This window comes from Telmatherina bonti, assembly GCF_933228915.1.
Source record: "Telmatherina bonti genome assembly, chromosome: 4".
NCBI lineage: Eukaryota > Metazoa > Chordata > Actinopteri > Atheriniformes > Telmatherinidae > Telmatherina > Telmatherina bonti.
Genome location: NC_136622.1, coordinates 17,975,394 through 17,998,219, shown reverse-complemented (window position 1 = coordinate 17,998,219; position 22,826 = coordinate 17,975,394). Strand labels below are relative to the sequence as shown.

Below are 22,826 nucleotides of genomic sequence, written 5' to 3'. Positions count from 1 at the left end.
TCAACAGGTAATCAGCAGACGTGCAGTTTGATGTTAAGCTCAGCACAAGTCTGCTAATTAAGTCTGATGTACATCCGGTGTTGCAACAAGGAAACTCCCGACACTTGCAAGATTGTGGCCCTTGAGGACCAGAGTTCCTAGTGGGTTTTTTTTTCCTTGCTTTTGGCGGAAGTTGGCGTGGGGCTATTTAAAGTGAACTGTTATCACTCAGGTGTTGTTAATTGGAAGAGGCAAAAGAGTTTTCCTACTGTGCTCAGTTAAAATGTTTTTAAATGGAAACAGAAGAAACAGACTTTGGAAAGAAAATAAATGTTAATCTGATCTTAAACATCCAAGGAAGAATGATCATTAGCCTAAATGAGTTCAAGCCCCAAGCAGTGAGCAACCAGCAGTATTATCATGGGACTTAAGTGGCCACATCTTGTAATATCTCTCACCAAACACACTGTGTTGTGGAGAAGAATCATCCATTATGGATAGCAGCTTGTGCAGCATTCTTCTATGGGCAATCAGCCTTCTTGATCAGTTTGTTCTGCCTCTTTCCACCTCTGGCTTTGATGCTGCTGTCCCAAAAGATGGCTGCAAACAGATTTATACTTTTCCACACAGACTTATAGAAGATATGAAACATTAACAATGGGGGATCTCAGATTAATAAAGACGTAGTTTGATCTGTTCCTTCTTGTAGATGTTTACACATGCCCATTACACCGAATCAGTAAGTGTGTCCAAAACTGATACTGGTATTGGAGGTTATGCTAAAATGGATTAAACTGTAACTGGACTGTAGCTTTTTCAGTGCCCTGAGATGAGTGTTATAACTCACTGCTATAGCAGTGTTACAGAGGTGTCACATCTGCAGAAGTCCTTTCATTTGGTTTCAGGGCAAAACTTGGTTTAAGATTAGGGCATGGTTAAGTAAAGCTTGGATTAAATTCAGCATTAACAACACAGTAGCCATGAATTAATTAATTGGAAATCAATTAAATATTGCTTCAGATTACAATAATGAATTGAAATAACAATAATCTCAGTATATTTAACCAGTAATTCACAGCTGATTTAAAATGACAGACACCTTTTCAGAGTGAAACACTACTTGCTGTTGCCTTGACAGCTGGCTCTGAGTTTGTAGCTGGGTTCAAAGAAGTAAAAAAAAGTGACAGGTTTTCACTGTGGTAGGAAAGTATTATGACATGTGGAAACTTCTAAAAGTGCTCCTGCAGCACCAGTCAACTTCCAGCTATTAAACCACATCATGTTGCAAGACTTGTGGCGAAAAGCTGCTATTATTTCACAATTCTGCCTCGAACATACGGCAAATATTAATGAAACAACAGAGGAGAGGATTACACGAGGAAAGTTTTATAGTTTGCTTCTTTTGGTCATTTGTTTCAACTGTGTAATCCCTTCAGAGTGCTCTTTTCACATTTTAAATCAGTTGCTCTGTTATAGAAACTACAAAATAAGACAAATATTGATCTCCATTGACAGAAATCTCACAAAGCTTAGATCCAAAATAACTGACAGTTTTTAAGAATATCAATCCCACCCCTATCAAAGAAGGAAATATCAACTCTGTGAGAGCTGTTCAAATCATATGTTGATGTTGTTTCTGTTAATCTATTGGAAAAACAGAAAATCCTTTATTAGATTTTGTTGGTGATCCAGACCACCAGTGTCTTTTAAAGGATTATTCACCATTGTGTATAGGAAAAATTTTACTATTAGAGCTTCTAACTAAAAAATAATGGCCACAATTATTGGCAAAAAAAGACAATTTTTTCTGCAGAGGTTTTTGCCTTCTGAGTACTTTGATAAATTGTATAAAAAATACCAGTTGTAGTTACAATGTCTGCTTACTCAGAAGGCAAAAACCTCTGCAGAAAAAATTGTCTTTTTTTGCCAATAATTGTGGCCATTATTTTTTAGTTAGAAGCTCTAATGGTAACATTTTTCCTATACACAATGGTAAATAATTATTTAAAAGATACTGGAAGTCTAGATCACCAACAAAATCTAATAAATTGTTCCTTATTCCATTTCCTGATAATTTAATCCAAATCCATCATTAAAATATTGAGTTTTGTTGCTGACAGAACCAACACTGCTGATTACACAACCTTTATCTTGGTGGAGTTAATAACTATGGAAGATAAATATGCATCAGGACTTCAGAAGATCCTTTTGTTTTCTCAAAAATCATACATCATTCACCTGCTTATGCTACATAGACCTAAAGCAGCACAAATAGCATCCTTTAGCTGCTGTATGGAGATGAAGAAGTAGCAAAGTTCATGAATCTGTTATTTTTCCTTATCATTAGAAGAGCTTTGTTGAATACAATGTTACCATCGAAATAAATCCTGCTTATATGCTGTAACATATAAAAGTTGTTGTTTTTTTTGTTTTTTTTAATCCCCCTTGTTACATTAAAGCCAATCACCTTGAAGCTGCAGGCCTGCTGTGGCCCTGATTACCATGATTCATCCTCTGCTGTGGAAACTGGGCTTTTCTGAGTCTGTGCATGTTTGTGTGTGTGCGTGTGTGTGTGTGTGTGTGTGTGTGCGTGCAGTTGCCACACTGAAATTTGAGAAAAAGCAGAACAAGCTGGGTCCCAGTTTGAACCTTGAGCCCCAGCACAGTTTACAACATAATAGTATTAGACCACAGAGGTCTGCTGGCTCAATAATGAGGACGAAGGAAAATAAAGCACAAACACCTTTGAAACAGCCGGCAGCTTCACAGACAGTTTTAAAATCTTTACATTAAATGAGTAAATTAAAAGGTGTGATGACCAGATAATAACACTGTAATCAAAGGTTCACACACTGGTACAGGACCATATGAATGCTAATATGATAGAATGGTGCCAAGTTTGGTTTACAGACCAACAAATAACAGTAAAGTACAGAAAGATTTTTATTAAAAAAAAAAAAAGGGAAAAAAAATTACAGAAGACAATACTGTATAATAGAGTAGGAATGAAGACAAAATCAATCAATTTTGTATAGATTTGTGCCATCTAGTGGTGCACCAGTATACTGCAGCTGTGTTTCTTATTTCTTCTCCCAATCACAGACCAAATGTTCTATCTTTTAATATAATCTAAAACACACATAAAAAGAAGAGTTACATACTTTTCAGACTATCCAGATTGGTGCATGAATTTATGACCAATATTAATTACTGACATAAAATTGGCAGCAAAAATTGATCTTGACGTTTTTTCAGTATAAGGTGTTGATGTTTTTCTATATATTGCATTTTTTATTCATTTAAAGCTTCAGGTTTGCACTGATGGACTGAGGGAATGGGAAATTTGAAGTTTTGACACACAATGTAGCTCTGGGAGATGTGGCAGTGATTTGAGGGACTTAATCATAAATACAGCAATTCAAGGATACACATTTGGTGTGATGAAAGAGTGATCAGTGTCTGAAACTTAACATATTTCAATTACATAAAAATAACAGTTAATTGGATTATTTTGATGTTGAAATCATAAATGATAGACTTGGAAGTCATAAGTGTCAATAATTCTGTAATGCAGGCATCCACATGTCTGTCCTCAAGGATCCCTGTCCTGCAGGTGTTTGATGGATCCCTTTTCCAACACACCTGGCTTTGATTCAATGGATTCAACAGCCAATGAATTTCTACACAATGAGCGATTAATCTAAGTCAGGTGTGTTGGAACAGGTATATGTGTAAAACCTGCAGAGTTGTGGCCCTCGAGGACTGGAGCTTGGCACCCCTGCTGAAATGCATGCACCTGTAAATAAATTATGATGGAACAAATTGACCATTTCATCATTCTATTCTAATTCTACAGTCATTTAGCAGTCGCTTTTCTCCAAAGCCATTTACATTTGAGAGTGAGAACACAAGCAAGAAATCACACAAAAGGGAACATCATAGATAAGTGCAAGTCAGACTCCTGTGAGTTCAATTGGACGCAGGTGTTGCCATGTAGTGCTGGAGGCACTGCAATTTCTTTTTTGTTCCCTTCCTTCGCTGCAACAGTGCCTTTGTTAAAATACCAGAAAAATCGGATCCCACAATATTGTCTTGGGCGTAACTTATTCAATGCTGAATTAACGCTGGGCGTCTTTTGCTGGTAGATTATACAGTAGCTGCTGGGAGAGAGTGTAGCTCTGGATTAAGGAGTGAAGGTAGACAGGAGCCGGTTGACTTATTATTTTAAAGGCCAAGAGCAAAGCTTTGAATTTGAGGTGCGCTGCAACTGGAAGCCAGAGAGGTGCAATTAGCAGCAATAGCTGAAGACAAGATAAAAGATGCTAAATTAAGAAATTGAAACCAGACTTGAGAAAACAGTTCACATTTAATTCATATTCATATTTTTATCAGCAAAAATATATTCTTTAAAAAAAACAAAAACAAAAACAAGCTAATTCTATTTAAACGGTGTTGTAAAATCTTGTTACTACTAAATTGACTGTTCAATATGAATAGTCATGTATGGTTTTAACAACAAAATGAAAAATGTTCAGCATTTTCCAGCAATCAGTAGGAAATTTACAGAGGTCTTAGGGTTCACAAGAACTCTTAAAAAAAAAACCATACTGTTGAGTAAATGGCAACCTCAAAGCAAAGATGAATATTTTAACACTGTCCAAAAAAAAGGGGGTATATTGTACTTATCATGTTTGGTTACAGTTATGTTCATGGAGGACATGTTTCTAACAATCTGAACCTCCACTGATGAACATTTACATTCATTTAAATCCTTTTCTGGATCAAAGAGCAACATTTTCAGCAAAGTTCCCCTTTGACTGAATGCAATAGTTAGAACCTGCTCCCTGTAGGTTGCTGAAAAGCATAATGGGAATAAAGCTGATCGAACAAGGGCACCAAACAGATTGAAGTCCTTCCTTCGGTACGTATTCATTTTTCGAGTCCAGTGACTACCGGAAGCCCAATTTCAGGAAGCGACCATGGTAACATCAGCAGAAACAGACGAGGAGAGAGCTGGGGCAGATGTTACCGTGGGGATGGGAGCAGAGGCACCTGTTGATATGTGTGTAGTGACAGACGGCTCAGCAGGACGAACTGGAACTGGTTTGGTGATCTTCATGGGGATGAAGGCGTTGGAGGCACAGTGTTCGCTCAGATACTCGCCTCCTTTCTCCTCGTAGTCCTGCCGGCTGATCCATCCCTCCGCTCCTGCTTCAGGTGGATGTTCCAAAGCCCAGTCCCGGGCTCCGTACCAGGCATCCAGGGCTGGCCGTGATGCCATGCTGACCTGTGAAGGTGTGAGATAAAGCTAAGCTATTAGTTCTAGTCCTCTTCTAGTCCTCTGAACAATATTTAAGTGGATTGGAGAAGGTTTCTGTGAATTTTGGCTTTTCCTTGCATTGCACATTTTACGTTTACTTCTTTTTTATATGCAAGGAGAGAAAATATAATGTTTATATTAATTTGTGAATCATTTAGTTTGTTTTTGTGTTAAAATGATCAATTCTCTGTTGATAATTGGGTATATGCATCTTCTCATTTTGAATTTTGAACCAATGTTTGAGTTATCTCCATTCAATCTATCCCATTTTTGCCGTACCTTGAAGTTAGACTGGAACGGCCTCATAGCCAGCAGCTCTCTTTTCACTCGCTCTCCCATCCCAGGATACTGCACGTTTCCGCCTGTTAGGAACACATTGCTAACCAGTGCCTCCTGCTGCTTTGGGGAGTATCTATGCAAGTTACATGGAATGTAAAAACATATAAACACATCAGATTTTGTTATTTTTCAGTATTACATTATGCCACCAGAAAAGATGTTTTGATAATAAATGGCAATTGTTATAGTTTAGTTACAGGAGAATGAATGCGTATACAACATGCTGGCTTGATCTCATATGTATCATTACCTAGCAAGGACATACTGTAGGGTCTCCATCAGTCCCATCTGGTCCTCTCCAGTCAGTGCGGGCTGGAAAATGATCTCTGGACATCGCAGACGTTCTGTCCCCACAAACATTTGGTGGAACTCTGCCATGTTGAACACAGGCTAAAAAAAAAAAAAAAAAAAAAAGGTCAAACTTATTCTTCAAGTATTGACCGGATATCAATCAAATCTTGTTTAAAAAAAAAAAAGTTAAGGAGGAAAAACAAAACTGGACTACAGTATTTCTCATTCTGCCTCATATTTTTTTCTCTCAGGTCCCTGCACAGCATTAATGAGACTCTGCATTTGTCAGAGAATTTATAGTGTCACTACCTGAACCACATTAGCAGATTTTTCTGGCAGCGTGTCCTCAGGGAAGTCAGAATCCATTAGCACCACTCCATCTCCCTCATCAATCGGTTGCTCCAACTCTGACACCTGGCAGTGAACAGAACAGCCTTAGGTTTCGTGTCAGCTGCAGCAAATTTTCTGCAGCAAACCTGTAAAGCTCTGCAGGACCTTCATAATAACACATCCAGCTAATTAATCATTGGATCATTTGGAATTTGACTATAGCTCACATGTGAACCAGGTGCTGTCAGCATTTTTTTTTAGAGCAAGAAGGGCTGTTTGATGACTCTTTTAGAGTTACTACTAAATTTCCATAAATATCTTGTCAAGTACATAACTATAACACAAAAAAGTCAATTCAATTTAAGAAAAAAGTCAACTGATCATTATTAACACACTTTTGTTTCATCAAAAAAATTCAGTCGATCACCTGAGTAGAAATTTAGGCTTGAATTCTTTTCAGTGAATTGTCGGAAGGCTACTCAGATCCTTCTTTTAAAGCTTCTCTCTTGGCATTGTTAAAACACCTCATGAAATCCCTAATATATCTTTTTTTTTTTTAAATTGTTGGTTTTAATGTTTTTTTTTATGATTTGCTGGAGCTTACTTCCATCTTTCCTTCAGATACTTCACTGTGCAGCTTCTGCCTGCCCTGCTCTACAGCGAGATGCAGCTTGTTGATGTATGACTGCAGTTCCTCAGCTGAGTCCATGTTCAGCTCCACCAGACTCTTATGAAACTGATCCAACAGGCCATCTTCTAACAGTTCCTGCACATACAAAACATACAACACTGTGTTTTAGAATCAAGCATACATGAATCATACAGTCACAACTATAGTTTCTTTAGGGGACGGTTTTTAATTTGAGAATATTACAAAAAAAGACAAAATGTCAACATACTCAGATAAATAATTAGTCAATTTTTCTTTTCCTTTGGAAAGTTATAAAGTATAAATAAGGAGATAAAAAAAAAAACATTAAATTACAAAACAAGTTACTTACCTGAACAGCCATAAGTCTGTCCAGCCTCTCCTGATCCTGCAGCAACTTCTCTTCCCTCCGACGAGCATTAATCTCTTGAAGTCTTCGAAGCTGCTGAGCTCGTCGTTCCTGCTGTTCTTCCACACTTGCACCGCCACCAGGCACCTTCCCCGAAAAGGGAAGCTGCATGCGGTGAACTTCCCGCTCATAAAACTCTGGGCTACGCCACTTTTCCAGCTCTGTGGAAAACACAGTCGAAAATGCAAGGCAATGTGGAGAATGAAATATATAAGTTTGCATGTACTACCACACAGGGAACATTCATGTATTTGAGCTTAAAGTTTGGAGTCCTTCAACTATTTATGAAACAAAATTAAACTGATGACTAGTAAACTTGCCTACATGTGTGTATCACTATATGCAAGTTTTTCTATTCTGTTCTACAGTTATTTAGCAGATGCTTTTATCCAGAGCGACCTACATATGAATGTAAGAACAACACAAGCATGAAACAGTAGAGGACATCAAGTTTTATTAACATTCACATCATACCTTCATGATAATCCACAGCAGTGTAACTGTGCTCATGAAGAAGTTCCTCCATGCGGCTCAGTGTGATAGCAGGAAGGTGACCTGGGTATTTCAGTTGCAGGAGGCGCTGTAGGTAAGATGCTGCCTGGCTTCCAGCCACATTCACACGCTTACAATTCACAGCATCCAACCTATATCAGAGCACCAAAAAAAAAGAAAAAAAATGAACTCGGTATAGAATCAATGGTCAGTTCATGTGTTTGTAAGTGAGAGCAATCAGGGAAGCACAGACTGTAAATACATTTAAGATTACTTAAAATGAGCCCTGAAAATTAAACATAAAATACAGGAAATAGTGTTGGTCAGTGTCTGTTGCAGCTCACCTGCCGTTGACAACTGGTAGAATGTGCGAGCAGTGATATCCTGATGACAAAACAATGCCAGTGTGAGGTGGCTGGAGTTTCTTTTGAGTGTTATTGTAATAGAAACTGTACAAGCCATCCACGCCATAGGAAACATAGGGGACACGGTAGCACTCAAACAGCAGCTCTGACATCATCTGCCGGCAGTGCAGGGGGTTGCAGGGCGCCTCTGTCAGCAGGACGGGGTGGTCCACACTACCCTGCACGAGCAGAGGTGAAATAATGCTGATAGATCATCTGCTTGCTTACACATTAAAATACTAATGTTAAAGGTATTATAAAAGCCATTAATGGAATTTATATTGTTCAGATACGAATCCTTTTACCTCACTAATAAGTCTTTGTTTTGTAATTTCTAACAATGCTGCAGGTAGACTATGATCAGAGAATAAAGGTGAACAAATTGTGCTTTTAAGGACACCTATGAATTTTCATCCTCTGAAAAACACATTTAGATGAATGTCTAGACAAATTTTAGTTTAAAAGTTGAACTTCTGAACACAAAGAGTCGTCCATCACATTCTGTCTTCACTAACCTCCGAGGTGATGCCCAGGTGTGTGAACACATAGTCAAAGATCAGCTCCTGGATCTCGAAATTAACCACTACGTTTCGGTCGAACTGGCTCTTCAGCAACCAGCGCAGAGGCTCGAGGTTTGGGATGTCGTTCCCGATCTGGGTTTCGCTCCGGGCAGCTCCTCTGCTGCGCGCCGCCACCGACCTGAAAACCAGCCGCGGAGACTCGGTTTCAGCTGCCCAACCGACCCGAGTCTGGAAGGAGCCGTTATCTATCACTATTGTGGCCGGTGTGGGCTGCACACACTGCTCCGGGAGCTCAAAAATGGGGTCCGGGGACGTTTTGAAATCTTGAAACGAGAAAATTTGACAAACCGATCTGTCTTTGGAAGCCATTTCGGAAAATGCGTCACACCAAAATAGGACCGAGTGGAAGCTTAGTGTCGCTAGATTATTGTTCCCAACGGATTGTTTTCATGCAGAAGTAACTTTAATATGCAAATATGCTTTAGAACAAACTACTGAAAACATTTACAACGCCAATTAAACTAATAATGTAAAAATATTTCATAATTTGAATTTACAGTCTGTAAATCTCGAATATTTTACAACCCAACTTTAATTTATTCAGTTGTCTATTTCTTGTTTAGTTTTTTGTATTTAACAAAATTGTTCTTTTTATGTAACACACTTAGTATTCAAACCACTCTCTTGGGGTATTTATAACAAAACAGCAGAAATCGATTTAAAAAGAGAAAGAAATCCCAAGAGCTCGTTTAAAAAGCAAAACAGAAATACAAATAGGACAAACAAAAACAAAGTCTACTACATGTGAAGACCTGTATTGACAGTCTTGATGATTTTAAAAAAAAAGTTTACAATTTTTTTTTCTATGGTGTCTTGAGATTTTGCTTCTCTCCAGAAAAATGATCAGAAAATTATCAAATAGACGAAACTACAAAAAGTCCAACTTTCACCAGCAGAGGTCACACTTCACTGCTTTGAATGAGACTGACGAGCTCTTCCTCCCAAGAAATGATGATGTGATTAGTTTAATGATGTGTTTATCGGCCAAATTAAGAAATTTCTACGTTTACTTATTATATCGTTCTATTTTCTGTTGTTTTGTTTAATTTTTTCCTCTTTGTTTTTGCCCTAATGTTGACTTTTAATTACTGTTTCTTTTCTCCGAGGTCCACTTGCTGGAATGGCGCTGACGTGAAGGCGCACAGGGGCAGGCAATGTGGACCATACCAAGACAGGCTTGGAAAGGGGAGAGCAAAATAATCGGTTTTATTTATTTGTTCATTTAACGATTATTGCGAAATTAACTCTGATAGCAGTCTGACGCTGATGGATATTTTAAGATTTATTGTATAAGTCTGTAAAAAATATTGATCTGAACATAAGTGAATTGAATATTATACAAGATATAAAACTAGGCAGTCTCCAATACCTTGCTGTTTTGCTGTCACATTTGACTAAAATACTTTGATTTTAAATGATAATAGAAAACATATTATTATTGTGAATCATAGTCATTAGTACTAGTCTAGTATTTTCAAACAGCACCTAAAACTTGGAGTCAGCCAGCTATTTCTGATATAAAGTGCACTAACTGAAACAGTCCATACTGTCATTTCCCCTTACTGTCATTTTCTCTTCCTGTCTGCAGTCCTGTTTCTTTTAGCTGACTGGATGAAGCTTCAGCTAGATTTCTGGGACACCTTTATACCAGAATAACTGTACATAGCAGTCAACAACCATTCAGAAAAGTAAGTATATGCTGTGTCAGTCATCTTGAGCACTATAATCCGAATAAAAACCGAATGCATTGCCTCCCCTTTTGTCATAATGAGTTGCATATAAGATCAAATTAATGTGATGCTGAGAGCTGTATAGTCAGCTAATGAACAAAATTTGCAGATTTTATTGAACATTTTTAATAAAGAACCTAAACAATAATTTAAAAATATATCTTGATAGGTTTATTTCCTGGACAGCACGGATATTTAAAAGCAGGAGATAAAAAGGAAGAGGGAAAAGAAGTGTGTGTTTGGGTAGGGGGGGCGGTTACAGTATGAAGCATGATGGTGTGTCACTGAAGCGCGAGCACAGTTCACTGCTCAGGCACAAAGCTCTAAGTGACTGCCGTCCCCCTCCTCCTGATGCTAATAAGCAGATCTGGGTCACCTCACCCTCTCAAATGCACACATACACACACACACACACACACACACAGGCTGGTAAGACACTTGCACAATCACATCCATGTTATCCACACATCCCTAGCCACCCACACATACGAGCACAGACATCCACAAACTTAAACAAACACACCCCATCTACATTTACTCTTCAAACACACACACACACACACACACCCTGGCATCCTTTGCTCCTACGAGGCAAGACATGACATCCTGCTGCTGTCCGTGCACAATGCTTGCAGCTCTCTGCTTGTTGTGCTTGTCATCCAGGCAGCGGTAATGATGAGGCACAGGGTAACTAATAGGCTACAAGCACTATGGGACTGCCACGCGTGATGCCAAGCAGCCTCCATTTTGTGGAGGAATGAACAGGCTGTTGGGTCCTCCTGACAGGGAGGGGAAGGAGGAGGAAATATGTTAGGAGCCATTTGGTTAATATTTGAAATATTTAATGTCTCTCTTTTATTTAGCCCCAATTATTCTGTATCTTGGTTTGAGTTTTTTTTTTTTTATTGAATGTTTTTATGGTTAAAATAAAGTTGCTTTTTTAAATCTTTCAGATTTTGTATGTGGAGGCAGAGAAGGAGCATGACTTCACAGTGGCATTATGCTGTTTTCTGCGCAATGCTTCGAGGGGTAGAACATCTGTCAGTGACGATTATGTGTGTGATTATGAGTCACAGCACTAAGAAGTGAATTTCATTATGTTGTCATGACAACAGGGAACTTTCTTTTGCAATACCAGTATACCGTCTTTTTAGTGTATGTGGCATTCAGAGGCCAGTATTGGTATTCAACCCATTCAATGTGTGCATATTGGCTTCACCTTCTAATCATGAATATGGACATGCAATCAATAAAAACAAGAAGAGAGGATAAAATAGAAAAACCCTGTGTTGGTGTTCCTTATACTATTAAATGCTGATGCGCCATACATTTTATTTTTTGTTTGCTTTTACAGATACAACATGTTGTTTCACATCATTTGCAGGAAAACATGATTTTTTGGTGTATAACTGTTTGCTTCAGACATTTGTTTCTGTGTGTGACTACTGTGTGAATCTGTTCATGCAGTCAAATGACTGAGATTCCTCTTTGGATATAAGCAAATCCCTACAAATTAAACTGTTCGTTTCCAGGCTGAGACTTACTTTAAGATTATGTCAAGGTGGCAAAAAAATGTAAATGTGGCTCTTCAGGATAGAAATAAAACTCCAGGAAACTATGTGAGTAATTAAAATGTATTCTGAACTGTTGCAGCCAATACCGTGTTTCTGTAAGTATAAAAGAAATGAATAAAAGGAGTGAAAGTTTATGTAACAACCCTGACTCTGAGCACTTTTGATATATGAGAGCCATACTATAGGCAACCCACACAGACACACACACACACACACACACACACACACACACACACACACACACATACACAACCTCTACGACTCTCCTCTGCACCCTGTTACACTTTGAGACACATACACTGCAAACTCCATCTCTTTGTCTTTTTTTTTCTTGCATCACACACAAAAACATGCACACATACAGACCCATACACACTCTCCACACTCTCCCGGCGTCTGTCACTACTGTTCTCTTCAGTGTCTGGCCCTGTAAGCCCAGCAGATCTTGTGGGCCACAGAGTGATAAATGTGTTTGTGCACCTGCCACTCGACATGCATTCATGCATGGAAAAGTGTGCATGGGAAAGGGATTTCTAAAAATCCAAATATCATTTTAGTTTTAGTAACTGAATCATCTCTGTGTTTTTCTAGCTCTGCAATTGGCTGGCAATCTGTCCAGGGTGTGCCCTGCCTCTCACCTAGATGCTGCTGACCTCCTCTTGCATTGGAATAAGTGGGAATAATCTGAATGGATGGATGGATGGATGGATGGATGATGGAACAATGAAGGGATATGTGTATTGCTTTAGTTTAGACTGTCTTTGCCCTGTTTAGAGTATAAATTTAATTTGTCCCAACAATTCAAATGCAATTATTGTCAGAAATATCACTGTTTTTATATATAGCCCACACAGTAGAAATGCATGTGCTGCAAGTTTTTCTGCTCCATCACAACTGACTCAAATAAATGGACCCAGCAGCCTATGAAGTTCTCCACAATGGCTCATTTAAGCTAGGTGTGTTGGGCCAGGGACACATTAAAAACCTGCAGGCCTGCGGCCTTGTCGGACCAAACTGGGTGATCTTAGCATGAAATGTCTATGATGATCCTAGCATAAATTTGTCACAAATCTATGAAATGTGTATGTCCAGGGAATTTGCATTTGAAAGCATTAGAAGCATTTGTGGTTGCAAAAAATGAAGAGCATGGTAAGTGTTACTCAAAAAAAGGGTCAACGTAAGGAGACATGACCATCTCACAAACATTAAAAAAGATTAATTTTCCGGGTAACTTAATATGTTTTGCATGATTGCTTTTTGAGACTGGGCTGCCAAGATTGTTAAAGTTGTTTGATGTTGCTTAAAAATGCAATGTAAATATGTCATCTTATTTATTTATTTATTTGTTTGTTTGTTTGTTTGTTTTTCTATTATCATGATTGGTCAATTTGGCCCAAACATTAAAAATGAATGTTATATCAGTTCAACTACAGACGAGTCTTGTGATTTTATATCTGTGTCAGCATTGGCAAGCCAAGACAAGTTTAGTTCGAAAATATCTGCAAACTGAATAGAAACTAAAAGGTGACACTTTGCTTTTACAAAGATATATAAAAACATCAGGTTCTGCAACCACAGCCACCTGAGTTGGATGTGAAAAGTGTATCTTTTAGTATCTACAACAGGTTAAATAAAATAAAAGGCTGTACCCAGAGATTTTATAACAACTTTGATGTTGCTTCCATGTCTGAAGAGAAGTCTGTGCAAGCTTAACTGAAAGTAGCTATAAACTTCCCTCTGATTATCAGCTAGCGATGTAAAAAGAGAAGTCATTCAAGCATTACTGGGAAGTGGCTATGCAATTCTTCCTAATTGCAAGTTTCAAGTCATTTTTTCAAATAAACAATGGCATTTATTTGTGTTTATAGTTTAAATTAGGCTTGTTTACATGTAAATAAATAGTAATTAAAAAGGTGCAGTCATAGTGCTAAATTTGTTGGGCAATGCAGCAAACAGAGAGGTCTCCCAGCCCAAAGTCTATTCACAAGCACCACAAAATTATTCAGTAAACATTTGTGTTACAACCAGAATAACAACTGTCTGGCCATATATCCAGCAATCCCACATATACATAAAACAAACTTTTTAGTAAACATGGTTTAGGTAATACCATTTTTTGCTTTCATGTCTTAAACCATATCATACCATACGGCCGTTTACTCCCTTTTCACAGCTCTGGTTTCTGTAATTGATGCTGTTCTGAATCTGCAACAGAATTTTGACTTTTAGCCTAACTTTGCTTTAGCTTTAACCCCTAAAACCTAAATGAGAAAGTGGAAGCCAAGATAGCGGCACTGACAAAGGGACTTGGGTAAAAAAAAAAAAAACCTAATATAATGCTCATATATACATCAGTTTGAGAAAAAATTGTTATTTTTATTCCTTTTAGTCCTTCTGAAACTATAACAGCCAACGGGAATTCAGCCATATAATTTTATCTTTTACTTCAAATGAACTTGTCTGTGTTATGAACAGCTTAGAGGAATGCTCATTGTGCATGGACCCAAATTTAACTGAACTACACACATTTTGTTCTGTTTAACCAAGTTGGTGCAAACTTAAACAGGTTAACACAGTCTCAAAAGAAAACGTGATGGACAATGATGTCCACATGTCCTAAAGGTTGTGTTAGTTGCAGAGATGACAATGTCTTACTTTGTTTGTTGTGCTCTTGGGCAACTTTCATAGCCTATTTAGGAAAAGTAGGATTTTCCCCACCACTTTTGGTAGGAAGAACAGTAGGATGGCTTTATTTATGTCGATTAGTGGGATTTTGATTGTTTGTTTTCAGAATCAGAATGGGTTACTGTGTTGTGCTGTGTATTATCAGGGCACCTTGCAGCACAGCAGTGTCATGATTAGTACTGCAACCTTACAGCAAGAAGGTTGCTGGTTCAGTTGGGGCAGGTTTGAACCCCGTGTATGTGTGGGTTCTCTCCGTATACTCCGGCTCCCACCCACAAAACGTACATGTTAGGTTAATTGCTATGGTTAATTGATCACTTATCACATGTAAGTTGCTTTGGATAAAAGCATCTGTCAAATGACTGTAGAACAGAACTATTCTAACAGTTCTTGAGTCTCAAACAAATTTCCCTGTGGGGACAATAGAGTGTATCATTTACATATATATTTTTTTTTTTTGTTTCTGAACCTAAACTGTTATTACTGGATTGTGTTTTATGCACAACCTCAACCAACCACAACAGAAAAAGTTAAAGAGAGAAAATCTCATGCACATAATTGAATCAAATATGGCTTGAACTGGGCTTGAAGTGGCATCGTCTGGAGTGCCAATCGCTTGCAGTGAGATCTTCAGACCTCTTGGGTCAGCATCTTGCAGGTTTTAGATGTTTCCCTGTAGCAGCACACCTGGTTCAAATGAAATTGTTCTCCAACAGCTTGTTTGTAAAGTTCTACACAAGCCTCTTGATGACCCATTAATTTGAGTCAGGTGTGTTGCACCAGAGTAAACATTGAAAATCTGCAGGACCTTGGCTCAAGAAGTCTTAGGCAGGAATCACAGATATTAGAAAAACATGTTGGAGGACTTGAAAAATGTTATATCACCTTGGTTGTTTCACATATAGATTAGATGCAATTTGCAGTCAGAAGCAGCATGGGACCTTATGTTAAATTTTAAAATTTAAACATTTTTCAGAATTGATTATTAAACTGGATATATTTGTTCTTCAGTATGGAAATAATAAATCCAGCAGTGACAGTATATTGGAAGAAGCAGTGAGTTATTATTTTGATTATCACTGTTGCAGTTTAGTCTCTTAAAAAGAAGAGTTAAAAAATATTGATTCAGTTGGGCGGCATCAAGCATCTTTCAAGGACTTCTTTTAAATCTATCTTGCTTATTGAGGAATAAATAGAATTTATTGAGGAATAAATTCTCTCTATATATATATGTGTGTGTGTGTGTGTGTGTGTGTGTGTGTGTGTGTGTGTGTGTGTGTGTGTGTGTGTGTGTGTGTGCGTATGCCAAGGAGTAGACTTTATATTATTTCTTCCAGTTAAACTGCCTTACTTCGAAAAAAAAAAAACACAAGATAAAAAGAAAATCATAAATTCAACAACCTGCAAATCTCTTTCCTTGCAAATCTCGACCTGCACACGCACACACACCCCATCCAATTTCTGTGGCCATGGCAACTATCAGAGATTATTGCTCCCAGTCAGCACTGCACAGTTAGACGAAGCTTTAATCCTCTATTATGGGCCTTCACACATAGGTTACATGCGCACAAACGCGCGTGTACACGAATTAAAAAGCGTTAAAAAAAATAAAAAATAAAAAATAAAAAATAAAAAAATAAAAAAACGCACACAAATGGTTAATGGTTGAAATGGTTTGGCGGTAAACCATCTACCTTCTCTCTTGCTGTCTCGGACGCATGCACAAAGGCCAACCAGCCACCCCCCGCCCACCCCCAGCCCCTCTCTCTCTCTTTCTCCTCTACACACACACGCCCACACACACACACACACACACACTGAGCGGGAATTAATCCTTCTCTTTGTAGCCTCAGAATCAGAACTGGTCGCCCCAGCAGCCAATCCTCTGACAGATTAAATAAAAAAAGACAGGGTTATTTTCTGAGTTAGAAGCCAAAAATCGGGATATATATATATATATATATATATATATATATATATATATATATATATATATATATATATATATATATATATATATATATATATATATATATATATATATGAACTTCTTTCATCCTGTCTTTTTTATATCATCTTAAATTCGTCCGTTTTTATTTCAACTTTTCACATTAAGGATTGAGCTGCACGGTTTTTTTTGTTTTTGTTTTTGTTTTTGTTTTTTGGTTTTTTTGGTTGTTTGTTTGGTTTTTTTTCCCCCTTTTTCATTTTTTTGCGAGCTTGCATTTGTTTGTGTGACATTTCCACTGTCCCAGCGTTTTGCCCGGGGACTGTGGATGTGCTGGGGGAGGGAGAAATGCCGCAAGGAGTCTCCCTGTTTCCTCGCCGTCCTACACACCCCATACACACACAAATAACCTCAGACATAGATGACACACACTAACTAACAAACACTGTGCTGGCCTGAACACAAACAGCAGCTGCCAAAGCAGCCCAAGCCAAGCATGAAAATATGCGGAACTTTCTCTGTCCTCTAGCTGGATTCTAAATTTAGACCCCTCGTCCATGTTATGTATTTTCTCTCTTGCAATGTGTCTTGTGAAATACTGGCTCATCTTTCTTAATACTGATTTTATTTGGGACAAGACGAGTCGGTCAACCAACAGGAGGAATGCACGGCTAGAATGGCTGCACAAAGATTCAGCTAAAAGAAATTCCGTGTTGTTTATTCATTTCTTGTTGTTGCTTTTTTACCTAATAAATACAAACTGAGGGATACATTATTTTCCTACCTCTCTGCCACAGTGGGCTACATTTCTACAAGCCGACTGCAAAAATGTGATGACAGCTTTGCTCGGCCATGTCACAGCAGATTACAGAGGCAGAGACGAGGTGCTTCCTATTCGCAAGGATTAGAGCTGAGGTGTGTGGGGGGGGATAAACCAACTCCTTGGGATTTTTTCCTTCTTCCGTACAGGTTGAAAGTGTGACCCATTACATAAGTACAAGAAACAATGCAGCAATTGCATGGCATCTATTGTGTGTTGACATTCTTGTTAAATGCATTGAAGGCGAGGAAGCTCGGCCTGTGTGAGGTCCGTGTTGGAGGAGCTGTCCGTGGTGCTGTCGGTGCAGGCCAGCTGCGGGATGCTCATCATGTCAGCAACGAGTTGCATCCTTCCACAGCCTGCTGAACGTGCTCATCAGAAATGAAGTCGTTAAATAAATAAAAAAAATCAGATTCGTGCGTATATAGGGACAAATTTGACGGTGCATATTCATTGTTCTTGTTACTGCCAATTTTGACATTATAAATATTTTATATAAAAATTTGAGGGTTTTTTTTTAATACACAGTCCTATGTTTTTCTTCTCCCCTCCTTTTTTGCAATGCAATGAAAGCGTGCAAGAAAGGGAAAATGCGTTTAAGTATTTTCTGTTCCCATTTGAAACATTCGCAAAACTCGTATTGCGGAAAAATAAGATGCATGTCTGTGTGCTGCAGGGTGGTGCAGTCTGCATGCTTCATTTCCCAAATCTGAGATTGATTTCACATGTTAGAATACAGTTGAGCAGGTCAGGCGGAACAATCATTTTTCTAACACAAAAAATAAGAAAGAAAGAAAAGATTATTCTTGCCCATCGACTTGATGTTCGGTTTGTTGTGACGTTAACTGCTTTTTCTGGCTGGGAGCCATGAGGAGTAGAGTTTCATCATGAAAAAAAAAGCTTCTTAAATCTTAAAGGTTTATTTATTATTTAGGGCAGTGTGTGTGTTGACCTGTTGCCAGACTGCAGCATGAAAGCAGGTGGGTGTTTGGTCTTTTCATTCACACGTGATGTCAGCTAATTTTGCAACACGGCTGCTTTCTAAAGAGCTGCGTCTTCCCTCGTGATCACTGTGCTCCTAAACCCCCGTCTTGAGAGCAAACCTCTCTCTCTCTCTTTTTCTCTCTTTCTCTCTGCCACCCGTGACAGTTCCACCGCGCGCGGGAGTTGCAACGCGCAAGAGCTCGACCACTCTATGCGGACACGTGCACGCTCCTCTCTCTCCCCCTCTCTCTGGGTGATGCAGAGAATTCCAGCACTCGTGTTGTCACCCACTGGACTTCAAACTGACAAGACTGCTTAGAAAATAAAAATGCCAAATTCAACATTTTAACGACAAATGAGGACATCTATTCTCTTCTCTGTGATCTGAAGCATTTCTTCGTCGAGGCAGAAGCCAAGGAGTAATATGGATGAGCAACCCAAGAAAAGCGGCTGAGGATTTTGTGAAGGTCTGGATGAAACGGTTAGGTTGCCTTTAGGGGCTGGTTAGCACAGTTTTACCACAACAGTTAAATAGGCAACAGGCATGATTTTAATATAGCAGCTAAGCAGCAAATAAACCACACTGCGTGCGCTTTTTGCTCCAGAACATCTTTTCCGACGGAAGAACCTTTTTCTTTGGGATAAAAATGGCTCACTTAATCCGGCACAAACTCACCAATAAACTGACCAATGCGGCCCACACGGTGTCCCACAAATCTCAGGCCAAGGTCAGTGGGGTGTTTGCCCGGCTGGGCTTTCAGGCCGCCACGGACGAGGAAGGTTTGGGCTTTGCCGAGTGCGACGACTTGGATTATGATTACCGGCAAGGGATGCAAATGGATGTCCTCCAGGGAGAAGAAGAAGGGGGGGACATTGAGGGAGAGGGGGCGTTGGAGGGAGACAGCCATTACCAGAGAGATGGCACCGGCCCGAGGCCCTCGTCCCTGAAGACCGGAGGCTCTTTGGACGAAGATAAGCCAAAAATCACATCATGGGAAGCTGGCTGGAACGTCACTAATGCCATTCAGGTAGGCTTTATTCACAGAGAGAGAAAAAAAGGCACGTGATCCCTGCATCAGGCCTAAAACTGGATAAAAAGTCACCTTGAAGATTTTTATCTTGTAGCATTCAGTATTTTTAGTCTTATGGAAAGGATGCATTATTAAACACAGAGCAAAAGTGGAACAAATTATGTTTAAAATCATTTGGGGCTGACGTGATGGAATAAAATAATTTTTTTTCTTAATTAAATGCATGCTCCAATTACACGTTTAATCCTCGATTTGGGGGTAAACCCAATGCAATGTGAGGGTCTTAGAATTTATTTATTCAAATCTTTTTATCAGTGGAGCTGCAGGCAGGCCTGTGTGACTTTGATAATCTGAGGCTGAATGACACGTGCTTATCAGTGCCTCGATCAAATTAAAGTTTTAACTAAAGGAATAGAAATTTTCGTTTTTAAATAGCATTTTCTGCCCTTCAATTTGATTTTAGAATATAGTTGTTTTTTTGTTTTTTTTTAAATTAAAAGCAAGACAGTGAGTACTGTCGTGACGAAGGTTTAGAAAATGAATAGATTAAATGTCTGGGCTGCATTTTTTTTTTTTTTTTTCATTTTTGTTTTTATTTTATCTTAACGTACAAAATTAAATGTGTGTCTTTTATTATGTAAGAGGAAGACTCTGTGAGCAAGTCATTGCATGCCTGGACTGACCGGCCTGTCACTGCGATCTGGGCCTCGTCCATTATCACTCATGCGCTTCTCTGTCCGCAGGGCATGTTCGTCCTCGGCCTGCCGTACGCCATCCTCCACGGCGGCTACCTCGGTCTCTTCCTCATTATCTTTGCGGCCGTGGTGTGCTGCTACACCGGCAAAATCCTCATCGCGTGTCTGTACGAGGAGAATGAGGACGGCATCAAAGTGCGTGTGAGGGATTCCTATGTAGACATCGCCAACGCCTGCTGCGCGCCACGCTTCCCCGCGCTGGGCGGCCACGTTGTGAACGTGGCGCAGATTATCGAGCTTATCATGACATGTATTCTTTACGTTGTGGTCAGTGGCAACCTTATGTACAACAGTTTCCCAGGGTTTCCTGTCTCCCAGAAAGCCTGGTCAGTGGTGGCCACAGCAGCGCTCCTGCCGTGCGCGTTCCTGAAGAACCTCAAGGCCGTGTCCAAATTCAGCCTTCTCTGCACACTGGCGCACTTCGTCATCAACGTCCTCGTGATCGCCTATTGTCTCTCTAGGGCGCGTGAGTGGGCTTGGGAGAAGGTTAAGTTTTATATTGATGTGAAGAAGTTCCCTATTTCAATTGGCATCATCGTGTTCAGCTACACTTCCCAAATCTTCCTACCCTCCCTGGAGGGAAACATGCAGAAGCCCAGTGAGTTCCACTGCATGATGGACTGGACTCACATCGCAGCCTGCGTCCTCAAGGGCCTATTTGCCCTGGTGGCCTACTTGACATGGGCAGACGCCACCAAAGAGGTCATCACGGACAACCTGCCTTCAACCATCCGAGCCGTGGTGAACCTCTTCCTCGTTGCCAAGGCGCTGTTATCCTACCCGCTACCGTTCTTTGCCGCTGTTGAAGTTCTGGAGAAATCATTGTTCCAGGATGGCGGAAGAGCCCTCTTTCCTGACTGTTACGGCCCTGGAGGGCAGTTGAAAACATGGGGCCTGGGCCTTCGAGTCGCCCTAGTAGTATTTACCCTGCTTATGGCCGTCTTTGTCCCCCATTTTGCTCTCCTTATGGGTTTAACTGGGAGTCTGACTGGCGCAGGACTGTGCTTCCTCTTGCCAAGCCTTTTCCACCTAAAGCTCCAGTGGAGAAATCTCCTGTGGCACCACGTGTTCTTCGATGTTGCCATTTTTGTTATTGGAGGCATATGCGCCATTTCTGGCTTTATTCATTCCATTGAAGGCCTCATAGAGGCGTTCAAGTACAACATTCACGAATGAGAGCTCCGGAGTTTACTTCTGTTGAATAGTGATACCCCATGAAGGACGCAGACCTTGTGGAAACACGTGGACAACTGATATGAAATCTCATGAGAAGGTATATTTGTGTGAAATGTACATCTTTTTATTTTGCCTTCGTGATAATGTGCAATAATAAACTCTACAGTCATAGTGTAAAGTAGTCTATTCATTCCAGAAAAAAGCGTGTTTTATTAAGTGGACAGAGGAACGCGACCTCCGCATGGAAGGGGGTCCAGGTGTCATGCAAAGATTCAGTGAAAATTTTGGGTTTAACTGTGAGTGTGTACGTGTTTATATCTGGAGAATGAAATATGTGGAAAACAATGAAGTGAATATGATGTTATTATTGTTTTTTGCAGGTGCTTGAAATCATAAATACCACTTCTACAGAAAACAGTAGGCACCAATCAGATCAGGCGGTGCTCGATAAACCATGAATAACTTATGTGTGGTGGTTTGAACAGAATTATTCTTTTTTTAATGGTTTGTGTAATTTTTTTTTTATTCTTATGCCAGTTGTAGTCCTTGTTGGCTCATTTGTTTTCTTGGTGTTTCAATTGTCAATCTGGATGAAGTGAATTTAAGTGCAAGCAAGTGGGTCCTCATTGTGTTATATAAAAACGTTGGTCTAATAATATTCTGTTCCTATTGAACTTGTCAACTGTGATTAATCGAAACTAATGGTGTGTGAGACAAAGAGTATTTGTTGAAATAAGAGATAAATAAATCAAGTATTTTATGGCTGGTGATTCTAATGTTTCTTTGCTTAGTGAAAGTACGATTTGACTGTCTTTTCTTTTTTTTCTGTGCTCTGTTAAACTTCATCATCTGACAAGGTTAATCAAACTTCCTCTTTGATTCATGAGAAATATATAAAAAAGACTTAAGGTTTCAGTTGCTGATACTTACGTGGAGACATTTGCAAATTTCAATAACTTCAGACAATTTGACAGTGTGTCTCCTTTTGCTTTACTTCAGCCTTTGGCAACTTGATCCTCTTGAGCCAGTTATAACTTAAATACACATCTTAGCATTCCTGGATTGTGAAACCTGATTGTTCTTTGTCTGATAATGAGTCAAAGTGTGGGTGACTTTTCACTTCATTTTAGTTAATTAACAATGGTAGTCTTTGTTCTCAAAATGAGGATGTTGTCAAAATAACCTTCAGTTAACCCTTTAAAAACACATAGCTATCACAATGCTTAAATATTACTTAATTAGTTTTGGCTTAGATTTAAATATCTTGCTGTTGCGACACTGAAGCCAAAATCAACAGTTGACTCAAAAAGACTTTTGTTATGTTTCTGA

The 22,826-nt window shown here is 39.3% G+C and overlaps 2 protein-coding genes across 2 annotated transcripts; one reads left to right on the top strand and one right to left on the bottom strand.

The window, feature by feature from the left end:
• Window positions 1-4,653: 4,653 nt before the first annotated feature.
• Window positions 4,654-9,103, bottom strand: actr5 (actin related protein 5; the record flags this gene model as incomplete). Its single annotated transcript, XM_079238417.1, has 9 exons — window positions 4,654-5,266; window positions 5,579-5,711; window positions 5,889-6,028; window positions 6,239-6,343; window positions 6,864-7,025; window positions 7,261-7,478; window positions 7,792-7,961; window positions 8,154-8,392; window positions 8,729-9,103. The coding sequence occupies 9 exons, from the start codon at window positions 9,101-9,103 to the stop codon at window positions 4,946-4,948; spliced, it is 1,863 nt and encodes a 620-aa protein (XP_079094543.1). The 3' UTR covers window positions 4,654-4,945.
• A 10,079-nt stretch (window positions 9,104-19,182) lies between these two features.
• On the top strand, window positions 19,183-21,497 carry LOC306755468 (vesicular inhibitory amino acid transporter-like; the record flags this gene model as incomplete). Its single annotated transcript, XM_079239859.1, has 2 exons — window positions 19,183-19,563; window positions 20,310-21,497. The coding sequence occupies 2 exons, from the start codon at window positions 19,183-19,185 to the stop codon at window positions 21,495-21,497; spliced, it is 1,569 nt and encodes a 522-aa protein (XP_079095985.1).
• Between the last annotated feature and the right edge of the window lie 1,329 nt (window positions 21,498-22,826).